At 43.3% G+C, this 22,680-nt stretch overlaps 1 protein-coding gene across 1 annotated transcript; it reads right to left on the bottom strand.

The window, feature by feature from the left end:
* Nucleotides 1–1,072: 1,072 nt before the first annotated feature.
* Nucleotides 1,073–20,961, bottom strand: wrnip1 (WRN helicase interacting protein 1). The gene is made up of 7 exons (XM_055866168.1): nt 18,449–20,961; nt 12,766–12,960; nt 11,475–11,725; nt 6,796–7,019; nt 2,976–3,131; nt 2,535–2,614; nt 1,073–2,280 (listed from the first exon to the last, which is right to left on the bottom strand). Exons 1-7 carry the CDS (start codon nt 19,091–19,093, stop codon nt 1,999–2,001), a joined length of 1,833 nt encoding a protein of 610 aa, XP_055722143.1. The 5' UTR covers nt 19,094–20,961; the 3' UTR covers nt 1,073–1,998.
* Nucleotides 20,962–22,680: the final 1,719 nt, after the last annotated feature.

The following is a 22,680-nucleotide window of genomic DNA, read 5'->3' as shown; positions in this document are numbered from 1 at the left end:
TAGGGCACACCGCCTCAGGGCCAACAGTAGAACTCTGGTTCATATGCACATTATTACTGCATACAATAACTGTAGGATCAACAGATGCATTCAGGGCAGTTAGGGGGACATTGTCAATTAAGTTACTTACATTGTGACTGCCAATGCTCCAGCATTATGACAACTCAGCGACACAATGGTAGGGATTAGCTGAGCTCGTCTTGGGTCATTGATAAGTCATTATCTCAACGCAGCCTTGAAATGCGTGGAGGAGTCCAGGAGTTAAGATGATTTGGATGGACTACGTCATTCCTGTAGACCATCTTCTGTTTCCAAAAGCTGTCGAAGTTATCTATAAAAGTAATTCCAATAGAGCTAGAGTAATCTTTTAGCCAGGTGTGTATTGTCAGTAACCTGCTGGATATTTCACACCTGCAGCCCAGTGATGGTATAGAACCTGAAATAACTGGCAGCTTTTTGGAATCCTTCCGTGCTAAAACCAGTTATTTAAAATCAATTTTCAGAAGTTCCGAGCTAGCCCTCCTGATGCCATTTGACCCCACATGGACCACAACAGCATCAGCTCCCGGCATCTGTCGTAGAATGATCAGAAGCAGCCTTGCAATGCCCTGTACTCGTGCTCCAGGATAGCACAGGGTTTTTGCCTCGGCAACCAAGATGTTTCTTACAATAGAACTGCCGATGACAACAGCATGTTACTGTTTACAGCCATGTTTGGGTTTGCCACTTATTCTTCAGTTTCTCTTGAGTTGTTCTTCCCCACCTGCGGACTTAGGCTCATCCCGGATAACTGGGTCATGACAGCTGGGTTACCAGTTTTGTGAATGGTAAAGGCTGCAACACCCCCCAAAAACCTACTGTCTTCACCCACGGTGGTTCATTAATTCCCTGGATCAGTCAGGTGAGTTATGACTTATCATTTATGAGGCCTCAGGCCTAGGCTGTGTAGCTGCTGAATAAGATCACATAGTTGAAATAATGGCACCTGAGACCTTAGGGGATAAAGGTACCGTGGTGCAGCAGAACTGGTGCAACACATCGATGGTTAAGTGAGTTGGTGTAAAACAAGTGGTACTGCATGAGATTACCTTTAATGTAATTTATCTTTCATTTGCAGACAATGGCTGAAAACGGAATAAACCTCCCATATACACCGAGTGTACAAAACATTAGGAACATGCTCTTTCCATGACAGACTGACCAGGTGAGACCAGGTGAAAGCTATAATCCCTTATTTATGTCACTTGTTAAATCCACTTCAATCAGTGTAGATATAGGGGAGGAACCAAGTGAAATAAAGATTTTTAAGCCTTGAGACAATTGAGACTGATAGATTGGGTATGTGTGCTATTCAGATGGACATTTGAGCAAGACAAACGATTTAAGTGTCTTTAAACGGGGTATGGTAGTAGGTGTCAGGAGCACCGGTTTGAGTCTGTCAAGAACGGCAACGCTGAGGTGTTATTCACACTCAACAGTTTCGTGTGTGTATCAAGAATGGTCCAGCACCCAAAGGAAATCCAGACAATTTGACACAACTGTGGGAAGCATTGAAGTCAACATCACAGGGCCAGCATCCCTGTGGAATGCGTTCAACACGTTGTAGAGTCCATGCCTTGATGAATTGAGGCTGTTCTGAGTGCAAAAGAGAGTGCAACAATATTAGGAAGGTGTTCCTAATGTTGTGTACACTCAGTGTAAGTCCTAGATGATCAAATGAATTATAAAAAAAGGTGCTAATTACTGTCCCTCTGTTTATTTATAACAGTCTATTGGACAAACTATATCAACTTAATGGTAACAATCTACAATACAAGATTACATTTATTTAACAAAGTGATAACATCATTGAACTCAAAATTGGTCTTATGCATAAGTGTTCTATTCGTGTTAGATCCAGCAGCATCTTCAGAGGTCCTCATAGCACAAAAATGGATCTTTAGCATTATAACCCTCACAGTAACCTTGACCTCAGATGCCAAATGTCATGGGTCAACCTCAAAGGTCAGAGGGGTTCCAGGTGAAGAAGTCCATTCCCCGGAGCTCCTCAGGCAGGTAGTCCTGCTCCACAGGGGCACTGAAGGCAGGGTTGTACTTGTAGCCCTCAGCGTAGCCCAGGTCCTTCATGAGCTTGGTGGGGGCGTTGCGAAGGTGCAGGGGAACAGAGGGTAGGGGGCCCTTATGGTTCCTCAGACTGGCCTTCACGTTACCGTACGCCTTGTAGATTTCTACCGACTTAGGAGCCCTGGCCAGGTACACCACACACTGAGCCAAGATCACCTGAGGGTGGGAGGGAAGGAGCGAGGGGAGGAAAGGGAGTAGAGAGAGAATTACCTTTATTAGCATTTTTATATGGCCAAATATCAAAAGGCATACCGGATAACATGGTCAGAAAATAAGGAGTTCCTCAGGTAAAATCCAATGTCTCTCTTTATTGTATCCACAACATAACAAAGAGCTGATATTTAACAGAGGCAGATGTAAGGACAACTCTTGGTTGCCCTTGGTGACAAGATTTAAGATTTAAGTCTCACCTCACACTCTGGCATCCCGATGAAATGGCAGGCCTGGAAGGCAGATACAGCCTGAGGAAGGGCAGAGGGATCTGCCATACCTGAACAAAAGGGACAGGACATCCAGTCAGAACACACCATAACCTTGTCTTTGACTTGTAAGGGAAGACTCCTTCCATGGCTCTGACAGGTGCAGACCAACAGAAAATAGACTTTGCATACAACTGTCAGGGCAAAAATAAGATTCCTCTGGGGTGATACCAAAGACGCTAGATCATGTTTGTTGACAAAATAGTTTGGTACAGGTAATTAGTGCTTGACCAACATGTTTTTTAAAAACAGCACATCCTCCTCCTCGTTTTCTGAGGGTGCGCCAATGCAATGGTTTATGTAATTGGGTCAATAACTGATTAATAACTGATTAAAACAATGGTTTGATGTAAACAGAGACGTGTCACACACCCACGTCTTCACTAGAGAAGCGGACTAGTCTGCGAGCCACGTACAGGGGGTCCTCTCCTCCCTCCAGCATGCGGCCCAGCCAGTAGAGGGAAGCGTTCTCGTGGGAGCCCCTCATTGATTTGTGCAGTGCTGAGATGCAGTTATAGTGCTCCTCACCTTTATGTAACAAACAACACAAAGTAGGGTTGGATGGGTGGGAAAATAACCATATAGATCTAGAGAGAAATAGAAATCCATAGAAATACACTATATACAAAAGTATGTGGACGCCCCTTCAAATTGGTGGATTTGGCTATTTCAGCCACATCCGTTGCTGACAGGTGTATAAAATCGAGCACAAACACATACAATCTCCATAGCCAAACATTGGCAGTAGAATGGCCTTACTGAAGAGCTCAGAGACTCAACGTGGCACCATCATATTAATGCCCATGACTTTGGAACGAGATGTTCGACGAGCTGGTGTCCACATACTTTTGGTCATGTAGTGTACATATAATACACAACACAACACAAAAAGGAGGGGAGGGAAGGGGTTTTAAGATGGTGTGCGGATGAAGAAAAATAAGGGATCCATAAAGATATAAATAATACTAATTATTGTCTTGTTTTAGTTACACTAAAACCAAGGCTATATGATGTTTCCTATAATGTTTCTCCCTGGACTGGCAGACCTGGGTTCAAATACTATTGTGAGTGTTCCGGGCACAATGGAAACAATTAAATAGTCCCACAAGTACAAACCCTTTCCCCATCTGGCTCTCCTGGCAAAACTCAATCAAATGCTCAAAGTAGCCTATTTGTAAGAAGAAAAAAATTATAAATTTTGAATCCAGGTCTGATCCCTAGTGATCCATGGGAAGGGCGTGTGTGGCCAAGCTGTCCCTACGGTTTTCCATCCATCTCCCTCCAGCCCACACCCACATTCCATCCATCAATCAGAGATAGTTGCTACTCAGAGTGACATGAGGCCTAAATTGGCCAGAGCTTCACTGGTGGCTTTCCAAGACAAAGAGCAATACACAAAGGTTACTGGTTAACTGTAGAGGGCTTAGAAACAAATCCAGACCAATGCCTGCTTGACACAAGTCATTTGTTTTTAGTTTCATAGATATAAAAATAGCTTCATCAAAATATCTTTCACACTAACAAAACTTAATAGAGCAGCATCAGATTCAGATCACACAACAGAATAGTGATGGAAGTCTACATGTCATCTTTTGTGGACAGATTCTCATGAACATGAAACAACGAGAATCTGTCAAGGCTCACGTAGAATGTGACCACAAGCAGCAGTTGTTCCTGTTTTTGGGCATTGATTATTTGGACAAATCAGGATTGGGCAAAGGCGGTAAACTTAAACTGGTGCGTGGATTGTCAAGCCTGTGTGCGGATGATAATGGTTTCCACCAGATTTGGCAGAGTTTTTGTTTGCGAGTGAGGAGACTTTGCTTCCTTCCTTTGCACAAAGGTAATCACAATTGTTATCGGCATTCCCTTCCAGATGTAAAACAGGAAATGACAAACTTTCGCAAAATAATTTTACTTCCGGGTAACTGAGATTAGTCTACATGCAATGACGTGAATGAATTTCATCACTTTTTTTCTTAATGACAAAACATTAAATAGAGTAAATGTAGAGTTAGGTCTATAGCTGGTAAAACCATCTATCCTGGATGTCTAGCTAGTTGACATAACAGTTAAGAGGCTGCTGAGCTGGGTCAAGGCTATATTTGTGTTCCTGTTGTATAGTTGATGTACATTAATAATTTCTGGGGCATGTTCAGAGGAAATTCTGGTTAGATTTGAACCCCATAGGCTTATTTAGGTTCTGGATTCTCTCTGGAGGCCCCAGTCTCCCCAGACCAATTAACCCACCATTGCGGTGATGTTCTAGCATGGTCCTGTCCGTTTTACCCGTCTTAGCATCATTGTATAGCGTGACAATGACCATGTGAGTTGGCAAGACAGCACTAAACAGGTCTGGGACCAGGCTAGTGAGGGTCTATCCCTTGCTTCCAGTGGGCCCCATGGCGTGGCAATGTCCCATTATGAGACAGCGTCCTAATTTGATCCAATGTCTCATTTGTCACTCAGGTGGTCCCTCTTTCACCTCTCTCCACGATGGATAACTCCTCCACCTCAACCTTCCATATCCCAGTCCACCTCCTGAGGCATTAGCCCACCCCTCCCGAGGCATTAGCCCACCCCTCCCGAGGCATTAGCCCACCCCTCCCGAGGCATTAGCCCACCCCTCCCGAGGCATTAGCCCACCCCTCCCGAGGCATTAGCCCACCCCTCCCGAGGCATTAGCCCACCCCTCCCGAGGCATTAGCCCACCCCTCCCGAGGCATTAGCCCACCCCTCCCGAGGCATTAGCCCACCCCTCCCGAGGCATTAGCCCACCCCTCCCGAGGCATTAGCCCACCCCTCCCGAGGCATTAGCCCACCCCTCCTGAGGCATTATTGTGTTGACATAGCTATTTTGGATAAGGCTTCATCCACCTGGAGGCCTCCACCAGCACCCAAAATAGGACACACTGAAACAATGCAGGCGTCCTGTAAATCAACCAGGCCATGGGAGGATGATGGATCTCTGGGGGTCTCATAATAAATTGCCACGCCAGCTGGCACAAACTTTTCAAGCCCATGGCAGACAGGGGCATCCCTCTGTCCCTGGTGGTGTGTTGGCAGCAGCAACAGTCAGAGTCAAAGGGTCCTTAGGATCCCCCCCAAAAACCCATGTATCCTCTCATTTGCAGCAGAGCCATACACTCTATGGCATGTTTGAAGTGGTTGATCCATTTATTCGTAAAATCATGAGAAGTTTGACAGGGAAGTGTTGAGAGGGAAAATACCAGGAATTTTGAGAAGAATCCTCTACCCATCCTCCACTGAGGTTGACAGAAAAAGTAAAGCTGAGAACCAGAGGTTAAAAGAGACTGGGATCAAGTCCCTTCACCTTCACTTTGACACTAATGCACATAATATAAGAGTTATGGCGGGTACTACATACTCTACGACCACACCAAGGAGTCTATCAATCTCCTAAGTGTCCTCTGACTAACATATTCTGGATATTCATTGATTCCAGTAAGATGACACTGACAACAACCAGTCCATGCTTCTAAAGCATCAATCAAGGGCAGTGAGCCACAATAGCACTTGGCAGGCTGGCACCATGGAGACATCACTTGTACAAATTACTGTCTGAGGGTTTTAACCTAATTAGCGCTAGCCGTCTGGCCTGAGTCAGCTAATGTAGGGCATATTGAAAGAGTCTACTGTATGTATTAGAGGGCAACGTGTTCTTTGGCTGGATCTGGCTGCATATCTCAGACTCAGAGCAAAGGGGAAGTTAGCTCTACCAATAGGACCAGCACATTCACCTTTTCACAAGAGACCTCTGAAATACACCTAAACTATTCACAGGTCCATTCCCATGAGCTGACAGACAGACTGCTTGGGTTATTATCTCTGGGCTGCTGCTGTGGAGCCAACCAGACAGGATGTCACCACTCTGTAATTATCAAATTGAATCATGACAAGAAACATCATTTGTCATCTACATTTTTTAAATATCTGTCAGTCCAGTGAGGGGCAGTGTAAAAGAACATCCTAGAAAAATGTCAAATGTTTACTGAATACAGCTGAATCAATAGAAAATAATGTACTCTAATGTTATGGTTGAACCATTGAGGAGCATCAAGATCATCAGTATGCTGGAGTTTCAATTTAGTGTACAGTTTTTCTCCATGCACCTGTTAGTATGATAGGGGTGCGACTCCTATACTCTTTTCTATTGAACCATTGGACTCACCTGCTTTGTCGTAGAGGATATGGGACCTCTGAAGGCCCTCCTTCACATGCTCCTCCTGCACCACAATGTCATGTGGGGTACTGCCAGATCCTGATTGGCCAGAACGGGCTGCACCCACCCGGGCCTGGACAGCCAGCTGGAGCCCGTTGAGCCCCGCCCGGGCGTCGCCGTCACACAGGTGGGCTATGGTGTCCAGAGCCTTCTGCTCAATATAGACCTTTGGTCTACACAACATGAAAACAGAAACACATTCAATTATAACAAATAAGAAATGTTTAGCTCCGATTATATTAGGCCTAAATGGTACAGAGAAAAATGACAATAACTGTGTCTTTTTGCTATACTGCACATAGAAGCATTTTCATCCAACATCAAATAGAGACTCAGAATTTGCTCAGAATTTGACTCCTGCAAACAGGATGCTATGGTTTTTGGATGATCCTCCAGATCCCCCAGCCAACTACCCAATCCTTCATGCCCAGATCCAAACGGTTGACCCTGATGAAAAGCAACCGGTACGACGCCACACTTTGAGACCCTCTCACAGCGGCAGGCCTCCCCTCCATGTATGGTGACATAAACCAGACCCAGACAAGGGGCACTCTTCAATTTAGCCAAGGCATGATGGGCAGTGTCCTTGTACCATCTGGTCTAATACCATGTGTCGTTCTCAAATAATCCCATCTCTAAAACAAGTACACAACAGAGACTTGATCCACTTGGCCACTAGTGATGGGGGGGGAACAAAAAAATGTGATAGTTACATATCGGGATAATATTTTTGGCGATATATCGTATTGTTTTGACAATATCACAATATTATTTTTGCGCTTGTTGGCTGTACCTGTACCTAAATAAAATCACAGTACTGAATTGCAATTCATATAAAATCGTAATACATATTGCTTCGGCACCTAAGTATTGTGATAATATCGTAACGTGAGAGCTCTGGCAATTCACAGCCCTATTGGCCACTAAGGTGACAAATAAACAACCCCTTACCAAAAACCACGTTATGGAGTCAGCAGGGGAGCATCTTTATTGGACTTGGCCAGGGTGATAATGTCATTGCAGGAGCTGGAGAGAAGTTAGCGAAGAACTGAGTGTTCTTCTGGTCTGGGTGTCGGGTTAGACAGTCAGGACAGTGTTGAGCCAACAGTCCTGTGACAACATGAGAACTAACGGGGAGAGTGGAACGCGGCCCCTGGTCCCCGGGGCGATGCAAACACCCTCAAACACCCTTCACCAATACGGTGACCGTATTACCGCCACATGGGCGGTCATGAGTCATGAAGGCAGTCAAATTACATGTGACCGTTTATTCACGGTAATTAGGCTTCTCCAAGCTCTGATGCTGCTAATGGTCATTAGTAGCCTACCAAACTTGCTAACAGCCTGGTACTCAGCACTTTATTGTCCCTCTAATTACTCTGATATCAATGCAAATTTAATTGAAAATCTAATCAAACACTTCATGAGGGCCCATGAGGTCATTTTGTGCAACATTTCTATAGGCTATGCAATTACATGAGAAAAACAGAGTGATGGCCTCTATTAAAAAGAGGAGCATCCCTTCAGCTTTCTATAGGCTAGGCTTACTATATTTATTACTCAACTTTTCCTCAACAATTGCTTTTCTTTACAACAGGAGTATAGACTAACTGGCTGGCATGAAAATGAACCACGGGAAAAGCGTCCTCGATTTGCTATTTAAGCGCATAGATCTATCTCGAGACAGGTGCATGATAATGGTCCATTCTAAATCAAAACAAATGTCACACATATATTATTTTGGTTTATGTAAAGACAAGATTAAATAAAGAATTGTCTGATGGGTGACAATATTAGCCTATCACTTGTGAATTATATATTATCACTTGTGAATGATGCCCAGAGTGAGGCAAGAAACATGCATAATTGCATTTAAGGTCACTTTTGATAATGGTGTTTTCCCGCTAATAGAACATTCGCCCTTACAGCCTACTGCCGTGTGCACATTGCTGCGCTTTGAATGTGACGAAATAGCTTAGTTTATCAACATTTTAAGCTAAATGTTCTGATCTGTGGCGTCAGCCTCATTGCGTAATTTTTTTACATTTTATGCTAGTGGTTGTATTCATTTGGGATCAATCACATCCCACAACTGTCCCAGACTATGTATGGAATATTTATTTCTTGCACAGAATAGAACTTTAGGACATGGGGGATAGAAGATTGACATATGCTAGTGCTTTTGCTGTTCGTTAGGCCTACTCATCTTGTGGGCTGACGAAAAGTAAATGTGTACAGTAAATGTGGACACCTCGGAATTGGATAAGGACACGCGCAGTTGCGTCCCGATGTGTCGGTCTTCACTTTTAGCTTGTGAGAAAGACCCGATCAGGTGATGGAGAGCAATGTGAGTGAGGTGCTTTGGAGCGTGCAGCACTCAGGGAGAAGGGGATTATAAGTATTATATTCAGCCCAAGGGCACAACGGCCACTGGCCGCAAAAGCCATGGGATTTCTTAGGGGGCATTACATCCACACAAAGGGGATGCCACCAGGAAATTTGAGGCATTATAAAGTGTTTGTTAAATTGTGAATGAGAGACTGTTGAAGTGTGTACAGCCGGTGCAAAAAACAAAGCAAAGCTCATGCCTTTCATGCAACTATTTTTATATCATTAGTCGTATCATGCAGTCTTAGAATGTATTACAAATCTTAACATATAACCCAACGTTTGTAGAACAACTAAAGTTACATTAATACCTCTAAATTAAGCATATAGGAGAACCTATTTCTTTGATAACCACAACACAGAATAGCCGCATGTGTGCGTGCACTCCCCTAAAATCGTTTCTATTTGATTCAGCTTTGTTCAATTGCATTCTTCATACTATAAAATCTAAAATAATGCCATTGAAATTCAAAGCAAATCTGGTCTGCTAAATGAACTAGTGTAGCCCACAGCCATATGGCATAGCCACATCAGGACCTAACATAAGGACATCTCTGAGTATGCTATTCTATTCTTCTGAAATAGACTACATGTTTCTTTAGACCTGTCTAAAATAAAAATAAATGGTTTTATTGTGAAGGTGTAGGCATGGATTTATTAGACTTTTTAAAATGTAGATGTTTCAAAGGTCTGCATCAGTGGCTTGTAGGCTACGTGTGGAAGCCATACTGGTACCTGCCAGTTATTTGCTTGACAATCACCGGCTGACAAAATGTTGTGACCGCCACAGCCCTAGGTACTGGTGTGCTGATTCTGATCCATGAGCCTAAATGAAACAATAGATCTATATAGTAAATACCTGCGGGTAGATGAATAAAATATACTGTTTAAATGTTTACATTTAAGCCACTAAGTGTGACATCTGAACCGCATGCCATAGCTATGCGACACCAACAGCTCATTGGATTTTCTACCAACCTTTCAATTCTATTCATGACTTTTGGCATACAATCAAATGATGTGAAGAGGGTGATAAGGGAGGGCACATACTGAACTAGTCTCATCTAGCTGTCCCAGTGGGACCTTCCTGTGAAACATACAGCCAAACATGCCTGTCTCCTCCCTTGGCTTGGACTCCAGACAAGACAATAGCCCCTTTTTAATTTGATAGGGGTGAGAGAGGGAATCCAGGGCTGCCACCATTTTTTGCTGATGCAGTGTGGAAAATGTCTGATTTAAAATGTTCCTTGGAACAAATGTATAGTTTGATCAATTTGAGAGACCTATGTCACTCCCAGAAAATGAATATATCAAAACAAGGTAGGATGTAAAGATGTGATGTAATAGAAAGGGTTGGTCCACCTGAGCGTAAAGATCTGTACACAACCAAAGAGCATTTCACTCCATGGCTTGCACCTGTACCAAGATCTTTAAACACAAATATAACATCTAATGTTAGCTCAATCACCACCACCGCTCAATCACACCCATGTTGACCATGAAGGCTCTCTGCCATGAATCTGGTACACTGTTAAAACTGAGCCCTCATCTGCTGCCAGCAGTTAACAGCTGTCTCACTTAAGCAGGCTAGGCTATACCGACACACTCCCCTCCATCTCCGTCAGAAGAGAGAGAGAAATAGATAGAGGAGAGAAAGGAGAGAGAAAAAGAAAGGAGAGAAAGGACAGAAAGGAGATAAGAGAGAGGGAGGAGAAAAAGGAGACCGAGCGAGCAAGAGAGAGAAAAGAGAGAAGGAGAGAAAAAGATGAGAAAAAGGAGAGAGCGAGCGAGAGGTTACTAGTTCATTTAGCAGACAAGATTTGCTTAGAATTCCATGGTATTATAGTATACTATTTTATAATATGAAGAATACAATTGAACAAAGCTGAATAAAATAGAAAGGATATTTTCTCCAAGAGAGAAAGAGAGACAAAGGAGAGCAAGCGAGTGAGAGAGAGGAGAGAAAGGAGAGAGAAAAAGAGAAAGAGGGAGGAAAAAGAGAGAGGGAGGAGAAAAAGGAGAGAGAGAACAACTGCCAGGGCTGTCTGTCTATAGTCAGCCCTGCCAGGCCATAAATGACCTAAAGGAAAACATTTTAAGGCGGACAGAGGAGAGAGAGGACGTCCCCCTCGACCAATCAGGGTTCAGGAATCCCAGACTTAAGGATGACATGTGTCTACACGGCACGTTCTGTGATAACAAGGTGCTCATTCCCAGAGGAGGGGGTATCAGCTACTTACTCTGATCTAAGCTCGGTTGAGTCTAACTCGTCTTGATCTATGCGGTCGTTGAGATCTTCTCCCAGTACACTGATCCCCAGCGTAGCGACGGCCCTGAGCAGGATCAACCCCATTGCCTCCACAGACAGCTTGTCCAGAACCAGGACCCTGCACCTGCTAAGCAGAGCCGCGTTCACCTGGAACGAAGGGTTTTCCGTGGTTGCCCCAATCAGAGTCACTGTCCCACACTCCACATGAGGGAGGAAGGTATCCTACATACAGACAGACAACAAGAGACATAGAAAGAGAGTGAAGAGAGACATGGGATGAAAAGAGAAGGTGTTGAGCATCCCAAAAGTGGTTCAATATCAAGGGTGAGTCACAGGGCTTTGGTTACCTGTGCATGAAATACCATTGGCACTATACCTCATTGTACATTGGTTTAATAGGGTAGCTGTGTAAAAGCATTATAGGGTACATGGTTAAAAGACAAATCTATCGCACGCATGCGCTATGATGGCTATGTTTTCCCTCTTAGCACCTCTTTAGCGCGAGCACGGTGTAGAGTCGACCCTGGCTCTAACTTCCTATTAATTGTTATCAGAATTTACACAGACTGAATAAAAGGGTCGTTCTGTGCCAGTGAGAACCATCCTTCATATTATACTACACAAAATGAAGACAGTAACTGATAAGGATATTTATTGCTATTTTCAGAGTGATACTTGGTTACTATGTTATTGTTACTATAGTTTGTTAAACTTTGTAGGTATATTAAAACAATTGTGGCATGCTGTACGAAGCAATTATTTCAGATCAGATTTTCTATCAACACCCATCTGTCCATTATAGTGCTGAGCGATTAGTTCTTTATGAGGTTGGTTCGGTTTCGGTTCAATTATATACACTGCTCAAAAAAATAAAGGGAACACTTAAACAACACAATGTAACTCCAAGTCAATCACACTTCTGTGAAATCAAACTGTCCACTGAGGAAGCAACACTGATTGACAATACATTTCACATGCTGTTGTGCAAATGGAATAGACAAAAGGTGGAAATTATAGGCAATTAGCAAGACACCCCCAATAAAGGAGTGATTCTGCAGGTGGAGACCACATACCACTTCTCAGTTCCTATGCTTCCTGGCTGATGTTTTGGTCACTTTTGAATGCTGGCGGTGCTCTCACTCTAGTGGTAGCATGAGACGGAGTTGCATCTTGGAGTGATACCCTCTACCCTTTGTCATTGTTATTGGCTGAAACCTGAGCCCAATTCTTCTTATTGGCTGGAGCACTTTGGTTGTTATTACCTGTTGTGACTTGTTGAAGCGATGGATCTCATCTATAAAGAGGATGGTCTTCCTCTTCATCAGTTTTAACTCATTCTGGGCCTGCTTAATGACCTCTCGCACCTCATTGGTGGATGTGCTGGTGGCAGAGAGAGAAACGAAGCGGGCCATGCCCCTCTTCTTACTGCCGCTGGCTATGATGTGGGCCAGGGTGGTCTGGAAGGAAGGACAGAGATACATGAACGTAAGAGTTCATAGTGACACCATATCTAATTCTTAGAGATTCTTAGAATTCTTATCCATCTGAAGAAAGCGAGTACCTGTGAATACTTGTCTCGTTCAAAATATGATTACTACTAATGATGAAGATAGTGTGTGGGGCCCTATGTGGAAAGTATTTTTCCTCATTAAATCCTTGAGAATGCAGGCAGGCACCTAAAATCACGCATCTACTGATCCCGCTGCATGCCACTGTCACAGCATTTTCCGTCTGTATTTTATAGGCCTATAATGCTTTTTCCAGTTCCTATAATCCACAGACAGAACCAGGTCCCCTGGTCCCTGCCTAGAAGAACCTGAAGACAGATTCATAAATCTAGCCTCCACTGTAAATCCTGGAATCTAGCTTCATAAATCTTATGAAATCTGACCCATGACACCAGAGGGCTGACAAAGAGAGTCAGCGAGAAAGGGAAAGTGTTAAGAGGCATGCTGTTATGGTGGCCAGTCAAGTGAGAGGTAGCTGGCCTATTATGGCGTTAACAGTGCAGATAATGCAAGTCACTATACAGTATATCTAGGCCTAATGGGAGAATTTAAAGCAGTTCCAATTATGTGACTGCCATCCATGGGCATTGCAATAACCACATTAACTCAGTCAATAATCATAAAAAAAAACTGCAGAAATGACCTTATCTTTAGGCTTAACGTTATGTAGGCACTGGGCATAGGCCCTATTGTTACACATTCCAAGGCTGCTGCAAGGTCTTCCCTGCCCACAGGGGTCTCGTGTTCTTGAGCAATGACGAACTCAGGGGGATGGTTGGTTGAAATCAATATTTATCTGCTTTTTGGATTATTTTTCTAAAAAGCTGCAACTGAGCAACACTAATTGGTCTGGTTTATAAAAAAAATGATGCTGATATGAGAAGTTGTTGCTGCTGCTGCTGTTGTCAGTCCCACTTCTTCTTCAATGAAGTTTACCTGCGGTTGGCATCCAATAAATGTTGCATTACCGTCACCTACTAGACTAGAGTACAAGTCCCTTGAACTTTGCTTAAAAAAACAAACATTTTTAAAATACCCTACCATCTATCACAACACTCACAAAAAAAAAAAGAATCTATCTATACATATACATCATACTCCACTATTTAACCCCCGTGTGGTGTTTGGGTCTGTGGGTCCATTTTCAATGTTTACTAAAATAAAAATTATACAATTAATACTTTTTTTCACCCTGAGACTCATTGACCTTGGCTCATTTTCTGTGAAGAACATGTAAAATAACACATTTTCACACTGTGCACCCCACTACACATTTATATTACATATGTGGTGTTCAGGTCCACTGGACCTGAGGGCAATAAAAGTGTGGGAAAGTGTGTGTGTAGGTGAAAACAAGTAAAAATGAAACAAAAATGCTTGCTGTGTGCATTCCTCCTCCCTGGGCCTGCTGTTTCAACATAGCACCAAGAACCTGTCTGTCTCCCTCTTTTCTCACTCTTTACCCTTTGTAGTGTGTGAAACTACACAATGTCTTGTGGGAACATGCAATGTTATTACAATATATTATTTTAATACATTGTAAAAATGATTTCCCCACACTCTACCCCAGCCAGGTGCAAATTGGGGGAGGGACACAACACAACAAATAAATAGCTTTGCATGTGTGGCTCCTTACCACAATCAATCAGTATGGCAAAAATAATCTCTGCTCAGAGGGCCATAGAATTTGTTTTAGCAGAGAGAGGAGCAAGTGTGGAAGGAGCATCTTCCACTTTGGAAGATCATGAATTTTGTCTCTGTCAATTCAAAGTCTGACAGGGAGTTGGAAGAAGGAGGATGAGACTGACACTCAGCCACCCCCACATTCCCAGTGGGTCAGAAGTTTACATACAATCAATTAGTATTTGGTAGCATTGCCTTTAAATTGTTTAACTTGGGTCAAACGTTTTGGGTAGCCTTCCACAAGCTTCCCACAATAAGTTGGGTGAATTTTGGCCCATTCCTCATGACAGAGCTGGTGTAACTGAGTCAGGTTTGTATACCTCCTTGCTCGCATACGCTTTTTCAGTTCTGCTCACAAGTTTTCTATAGGATTGAGGTCAGGGCTTTGTGATGGCCACTCCAATTCCTTGACTTTGTTGTCCTTAAGCCATTTTGCCACAACTTTGGAAGTATGCTTGGGGTCATTGTCCATTTGGATGACCCATTTGCGACCAAGCTTTAACTTCCTGACTGATGTCTTGAGATGTCGCTACAATATATCCACATAATTTTCCTACCTCATGATGCCATCTATTTTGTAAAGTGCACCAGTCCCTCCTGCAGCAAAGCACCCCCACAGCATGATGCTGCAACCCCCGTGCTTCATGGTTGGGATGGTGCTCTTCGGCTTGCAAGCCTCCCCCTTTTCCTCTAAACATAACGATGATTATTATGACCAAAAAGTTATATTTTTATTTCATCAGACCAGAGGACATTTCTCCAAAAAGTACAATCTTTGTCCCCATGTGCAGCTGCAAACCGTAGTCTGGCTTTTTTAGGGCAGTTTTGGAGCAGTGGCTTCTTCCTTGCTGAGTGGCCTTTCAGGTTATGTCGATATAGGACTTGTTTTACTGTGGATATAGATACTTTTGGACCTGTTTCCTCCAGCATCTTCACAAGGTCCTTTGCTGTTGTTCTGGGATTGATTTGCACTTTTTGCACCAAAGTACGTTCATCTCTAAGACACAGAACGGTCTCCTTCCTGGACGGTACGACGGCTGTAGTCCCATGGTGTTTATACTTGCGTACTATTGTTTGTACAGATGAACGTGGTACCTTCAGGCATTTGGAAATTGCTCCCAAGGATGAACCAGACTTGTGGAGGTCTACATTTTTTTTTCCTGAGGTCTTGGCTGATTTATTTTGATTATCCCATGATGTCAAGTAAAGAGGCATTGAGTTTGAAGGTAGGCCTTGAAATACATCCACTGGTACACCTCCAATTGACTAAAATTATGTCAATTTGCCCATCAGAAGCTTCTAAAGCCATGACATGATTTTCTGGAATTTTCCAAGCTGTTTAAAGGCACAGTTAACTTAGTGTATGTAAACTTCTGACCCACTGGAATTGTGATACAGTGAATTATAAGTGAAATAATCTGGAAATAAACAATTGTTGGAAAAATGACTTGTGTCATGCACAAAGTAGATGTTCTAACCGACTTGCCAAAACTATAGTTTGTTAACAATACATTTGTGGAGTGGTTTAAAAACAAGTTTTAATGACTCCAACCTAAGTGTATGTAAACTTCCGACTTCAACTGTACATACTTTGTGGTTCTTATCCATGCTGGTGTTTTCAGATCCAATGGGGAATCCACAAAATCCCTGTGGGATGCATAAACTGGCAGAGAACTTTTCCGTGCCACAAGATCTCTGGAAAACTTCCACATTATTTCCAGGATTATCCGCTTCAATAACCAAGACACCAGACCAGCTCGGCGGCAGAGAGACAAGCTAGCTGAAATCAGGTCAGTGTAAGACAAGTGGGTGGACCGCCTTCCCCTGTTTTACAACCGTGGCACAACGTTACTGTTGATGAGCAGCTTATGTCATTTAGGGGCCGCTGCCCCTTCAAGCAGTACATACTGTCTAAACCCGCAAAATATGGAATCAAGATCTGGGCTGCCTGTGATGCTGCTTCATCATGTGAGTGGAACTTGCAAGTGTATACAGGGAAGCCAGATGGAGGAGCTCCTGAGAAGAACCAAGGGATGCGGGTTGTCCTGGACATGACACAGGGACCCGTAGCCACAACATCACATGCGGTAACACAAGTCGGGACAGGAGATCCTCAAGAGAAAGCTGACAATGGTAGGAACGGTACGAAAAAACAAGCCAGAGCTCCCAACTCAGCTGTTGAATACACGGAAGAGGCCTATCAATTCCTCTAAGTTTGTGTTCACGGCCGACACTTCCCTTGTGTCCTACTTGCCAAAGAAAGGCAAAAATGTGGTACTCATGTGTACGCTGCATAGGAATGGGAGAATCTGTGGCCAGGAACATCAAAAAACAGAAATCATAATGGATTATAATGCCACAAAATGAGGGATGGACAATTTAGACAAGCTGGTGACTGGCTACAGCTGCAAAAGAAGAACCCTACGCTGGCCACTTGTGATGTTCTTCCAACATTTTGGACATCTCGGCGTACACAGCGTTTGTCATCTGGATGGCGTTGAACCCAGATTGGAACAGAGGGAAGCTCCAGAGGAGAAGACTCTTTCTCGAGGAGTTGGGCAAGGCATTGATAAGACCTCAAATACAGAGTAAGCAACACATCCCAAGGACCCCAGCTTCTGCAGCCATTGTGAGGAGGATTCAGGAGGAGGATGTTGGTGCCCCATCCGGCCGACCCACAGAACCAACAATGGAAGTAAGTGTGGGTGATGTTGCATGTGTGTCTGACTCTCCTACCGTGGCCTGCTGTAACTATATATGTGAGTGAGATGTTAGTGAAATTCCTGAACTAAGTGTTTTCATCATTCTAGATTGCAGCCGGTAGCAACATGAAGAAGCTCTGTGATGTGTGTGGACCCAAGAAGGACAGGAAGACACAGTAAACACATGCATCAAGTGCAAGAAATACATTTGCAACACACACACACAGTAAAACTCTGTCCCTCATGTGGTGTGTAGACCAGCCTTAATGTGTAGAAAAACCAAAAAAAAAAACATTTTATTTTAAAAACAATAATAGAGCTTTTATTGATAAATGTTATCTAGCAGAGGTAAATGCCAAATATTAACCATGTATGCTGTCTATATTTTTAAAAAACATTTAACCTTTAACTAGGCAAGTCAGTTAAGAACAAATTCTAATTTACAATGATGGTGTATTGCTTGTAATTGATACAAGTCAAAATCTAAGTATTAAGTATTTTTACGTAAATTGTTATGGCTGTATTGTTTAAAACCCAATACTGTTTTGGGTCAATCAGACCCGCGAACATTGGGTGAATAACAAAAACATGAACACCACACAAGGGTTAAATCTATTTAGTCCTACTTCAGGCCAACAGCCTGAATGTATGAGCCACCACCACTTAACACACCCTGTAACTCTTTTGACGTCAAACCTCGCACACCCAAATACCTCTCTGCAGCTGCCACCACAACCTCTATTTTCTGCGATTTATGTTCCATCCCTGCTGGACAGTTGATAACCATTGTTATAAATCCCCAAAATACAGTCTTACTGAAACATATCACGTATTGGTTTATCCCTCTGTACTGGTACAGATCTACTACTCACCACCACTCCTCTCAGGATCCCTCCCCCTTGACCCATCTTCCTCTACTTTCTTCACTGCCTCAGCATATGACAATTTCTGCTCGTCAGTCACACACTTCATCACTCACGTGTTACTTTCGTTTACAACATGGAAATACAATCTAGATTATATGTATATGTTTACAAAGTAGAACACCACACCTTCCCACATCCTGGTGGTCCCCATAGGATCAATGACGGTATCTCCTGAGAATCCAACAGCGACCTGAGAAGGGTGTCTTTTCCTACTGCTTTGTTTTGGCCGAAATATTCCTCTAGCGTGGTTGGTCGCAGTTTCTCCGCCAGCGGCTTATCGATATTCAGCAGAGCGCGCACAGGTGTTGTATCACGCGGGGTCTTTATCAGTGTGTTCGATATAGGGGGGTCGATGCCAAACTGTCCCATCGCCTTACCTGTCTCCATCTCGTCAGGTGAATGACGTTTAATTCCTTTACTGACAGCAGTGCTGGCAATCGGTTTATTCGATAAAGATGCATTTCGTTCACTTTGAACTGGACCCTTATTTCTGTTGGTCTGAAACATACTGAAAACCGGAGAGTGCGGCGTGGTACCTTTCCTCGCCTCCGACGAGTCTGTCGTATTAACTGTTGGACTGGACGCTTCACTAGAAATGCGAGGTTTCTTGAGAGGTGGTCCGTTCTCGTCTTTACTGGTTGATGTCGGACAACTGTCATTGTTTAACAAACATCTGTCCAGATGGGCATTGATTTCTGACGCCGCGAAATCCTTAAAACAAACGGGACATTGTACTGGCTCCGCAATGCTACCTGCTACTTCGCTCGCCATGTTTTCTTTCCCGCTAAACTTGACCTCACCACGTGACCATAACACCGACACTTTATAAAAATATAATCTTTTACATTTATTATAGCAGTTAAACAAATAAAAAAAGATCACTTAAGATTTGTGTTCACTTGCAGCATGTGAGCCATTTCTGTCTGCCTAGGACGGGGTCAGAACTTATTTTAAGCATTATGGGATTTGTAGTTTATGGTCTGCAGATAGTGGGCTTCTGGGCTACAGTCGATAAATCAATTAAGCCACTTCAGTTTTACAAACAAAGATGCAATGGAACAGGTGACAGATGGAATAAATCAATTATCATTTTCTCCATTATCCAAATGTATATCAACATCTCTTGCCAGGAGTAACATAGCCTACATGCATGTGTGACTGTCTGTATTTCCTCTCTTCAGCTCAGACAAGACGCCCAGCAGCCATGATAGACAGGCACCAGAGGTCCCCCTGCAGAGGAGGACAGAGAGGGCCCACCATAGTTGGGGTCTGCCAGCGCGCTGAAAGCCAGAACAACGTAGCCAAGCTGGCCTTCTTCTACTACCTGGAGAAGGCGGAGACCAGGGTGGCTCATAATAATGTCTAGAAAAGAGCAAATGGAATGGCACCAGCTATTTGGAATGGCATCATCTGTTTGGAATGGCATCATCTGTTTGGAATGGCATCATCTGTTTGGAATGGCATCATCTGTTTGGAATGGCATCAGCTGTTTGGAATGGCATCAGATATTTGAATGGCATCAGCTATTTACTACCATTTCACTGATTCTGGTCCAGCCATTACCAGGAGCCCCCCCCCCCCCCAATTAAGGTGTCACCAACCTCCTGTGGTAGGCATATTATACACTGACTGTACAAAACATGAGGAACACCTTCCTAATATTGAGTTGCACCCCTTTTGCTCTCAGAGAAGCATCAATTAGTTGGGGCATGGATTCTACAAGGTGTCGAAAGCATCCCACAGGGATTCTAGCCCATGTTCACTCTAATGCTTCCCACAGTTGTGTCAAGTTGGATGGATTTCCTTTGGGTGGTGGACCATTATTGAAACACATGGAAAACTGTTGAGCGTGAAAAATCACCAGTGTTGCAGTTCTTGACACTCAAACTGGTGTGCCTGGCACCTACTACCATACCCCGTTCAAAGGCACTTAAATCTTGTGTCTTGCCCATTCACCCTCTGAATGCCACACATACACAATCCATGTCTCAATTGTAAAATCCTTCTTTCACCCTGTCTCCTCCCCTTCATCTACACAGATTTGAAGTGGATTTAACAATTGACATCAATAAGGGATCATAGCTGTCACCTGGATTAACCTGGTCAGTATATGATATGGAAAGAGCAGGTGTTCCTAATGTTTTTTACACTCCATGTATATGGCAGATTTAAGGCATCCTTTTCCTTTGTCATGCCTATGAAGTTTATGGTTGATTGGTACTATCTAGTGTCATAGTCCCTTCACTGCAGCATGCTGCAATCTACTGTGTCACCAAGAGGGGGCTTTAACACAACCCCCAAAAAGAACAGAACCAAGATGCAGTCAGGGTTTTAGCCACAGGGTGGCATCTCTCTCCACTTTGAAAAACGAGCCAATAGTTTGACTCCATACTCTGCTGTACGGTTTAGTTCGGACTTGATAAGAAACCATTATGCAGTATCGCAAAATAGAATAATATACCTGTTACATAGAATGAATTTGTGCACTATACTGCATTCTATAAGTAGTCAAAGACCAGTGGTATGGTTCACAAGCTTATAGTATAAATGTATTTTAGAGCAGTTCCTCAATTTCACCAGAGACAGCAAAAACTTGAATTCGTTTTTATTACATTTTTTATTTCACCTTTATTTAACCAGGTAGACCAGTTGAGAACAAGTTCTCATTTAAAACTGCGACCTGGCCAAGATAAAGCAAAGCAGTGCGACAAAAACAACAACACAGAGTTACACATGCGATAAGCAAATGTACAGTCAATAACACAATAGAAAAATATATGTACAGTGTGTGCAAATGTAGTAAGACTAGGGAGGTAAGGCAATAAATAGGCCATAGTGGCGAAATAATTACAATTTAGCATTAACACTGGAGTGATAGATGTGCAGATGATGTGCAAGTAGAGATACTGGGGTGCAAAAGAGCAACAACAAAAAAATAACAATATGGGGATGAGGTAGTTGGGTGTGCTATTTACAGATGGGCTGTGTACAGGTACAGTGATCGGTAAGCTGCTCTGACAGCTGATGCTTAAAGTTAGTGAGGGAGATATAAGTCTCCAGCTTCAGTGATTTTTGCAATTCGTTCCAGTCATTGGCAGCAGAGAACTGGAAGGAAAGATGGCCAAAGGAGGTGTTGGCTTTGGGGATGACCAGTGAAATATACTTGCTCGAGTGCGTGCTACGTGTGGGAGTAACTATGGTGACCAGTGAGCTGAGATAAGGCGGGGCTTTACCTAGCAAAGACTTATAGATGACCTGGAGCCAGTGGGTTTGGCGACGAACATGTAGCGAGGGCCAGCCAACGAGAGCGTACAGGTCGCAGTGGTGGGTAGTATATGGGGCTTTGGTGACGAAACGGATGGCACTGTGATAGACTGCATCCAATTTGCTGAGTTGAGTGTCGGAGGCTACTTTGTAAATGACATCGCCAAAGTCAAGGATCGGTAAGATAGTCAGTTTTACGAGGGTATTTTTGGCATTATGAGTAAAGGAGGCTTTGTTGTGAAATAGGAAGCCGATTCTAGATTTAATTTTGGATTAGAGATGCTTAATGTGAGTCTGGAAGGAGAGTTTACAGTTTAACCAGACACCTAGGCATTTGTACTTGTCCACATATTCTAAGTCAGAACCGTCCAGAGTAGTGATGCTAGGCGGGTGGCAATCGGTTGAAGAGCATGCATTTAGTTTTACTAGCATTTAAGAGCAGTTGAAGGCCAAGGAGGAGTATTTTAAGCTCATTTGGAGGTTTATTAACACAGTGTCCAAGTGCAGTTGATGGGGGTAGGCTGCTATTCACCAGACCAGTGAACTCTTTTGGCCTGTGGCGAATGCAAGGGAATCCAGGGTCCTTTCCAGACATGCCACACATTGCCATGGTTGTTTTGGTATCTCTGCTACCATGCTACCCCCCATTGTCAGGCTGGCAGCGTTAGCCAGATGATGTTGTGCCAGCCTCCATGTCCTTTCACAGCCAAAATGTATCATTGTTGAGCAGCTCTGCTTTGCTCTGCTTGCTGATCATATGGGGGTGGGTTTTGAGGAAATCACTTTATAGAGAGATTTAAAATTTTAAATACAGCTGCCTGACAGTGAAATATACAGACACCACAGGAGGGAAATAATAATAATTTATATAATAATAATTGATATACAGGGAATTTTGTAATGAGACGCTATTTAGTGTACATTACAAATTCTCCGCCATTGGTGCGTATTGAAAGCAAATCTAATGATGTTGAAGTACATGAATACAGCCCAACTAAAGAGTCCCCTGATAATCGTTCATTGAAGTGTAAAGGTCATGGTCCAATGAAAACACGTGAATTGCAGTGCGACATTTACAACAGTTATCCAATAGC

The sequence above is a fragment of the Salvelinus fontinalis genome, chromosome 17 (assembly GCF_029448725.1).
Source record: "Salvelinus fontinalis isolate EN_2023a chromosome 17, ASM2944872v1, whole genome shotgun sequence".
Classification (NCBI taxonomy): Eukaryota; Metazoa; Chordata; class Actinopteri; order Salmoniformes; family Salmonidae; genus Salvelinus; species Salvelinus fontinalis.
Note: the sequence above shows the minus strand (reverse complement) of the source record. Positions and strands in the feature narration are given on the sequence as shown.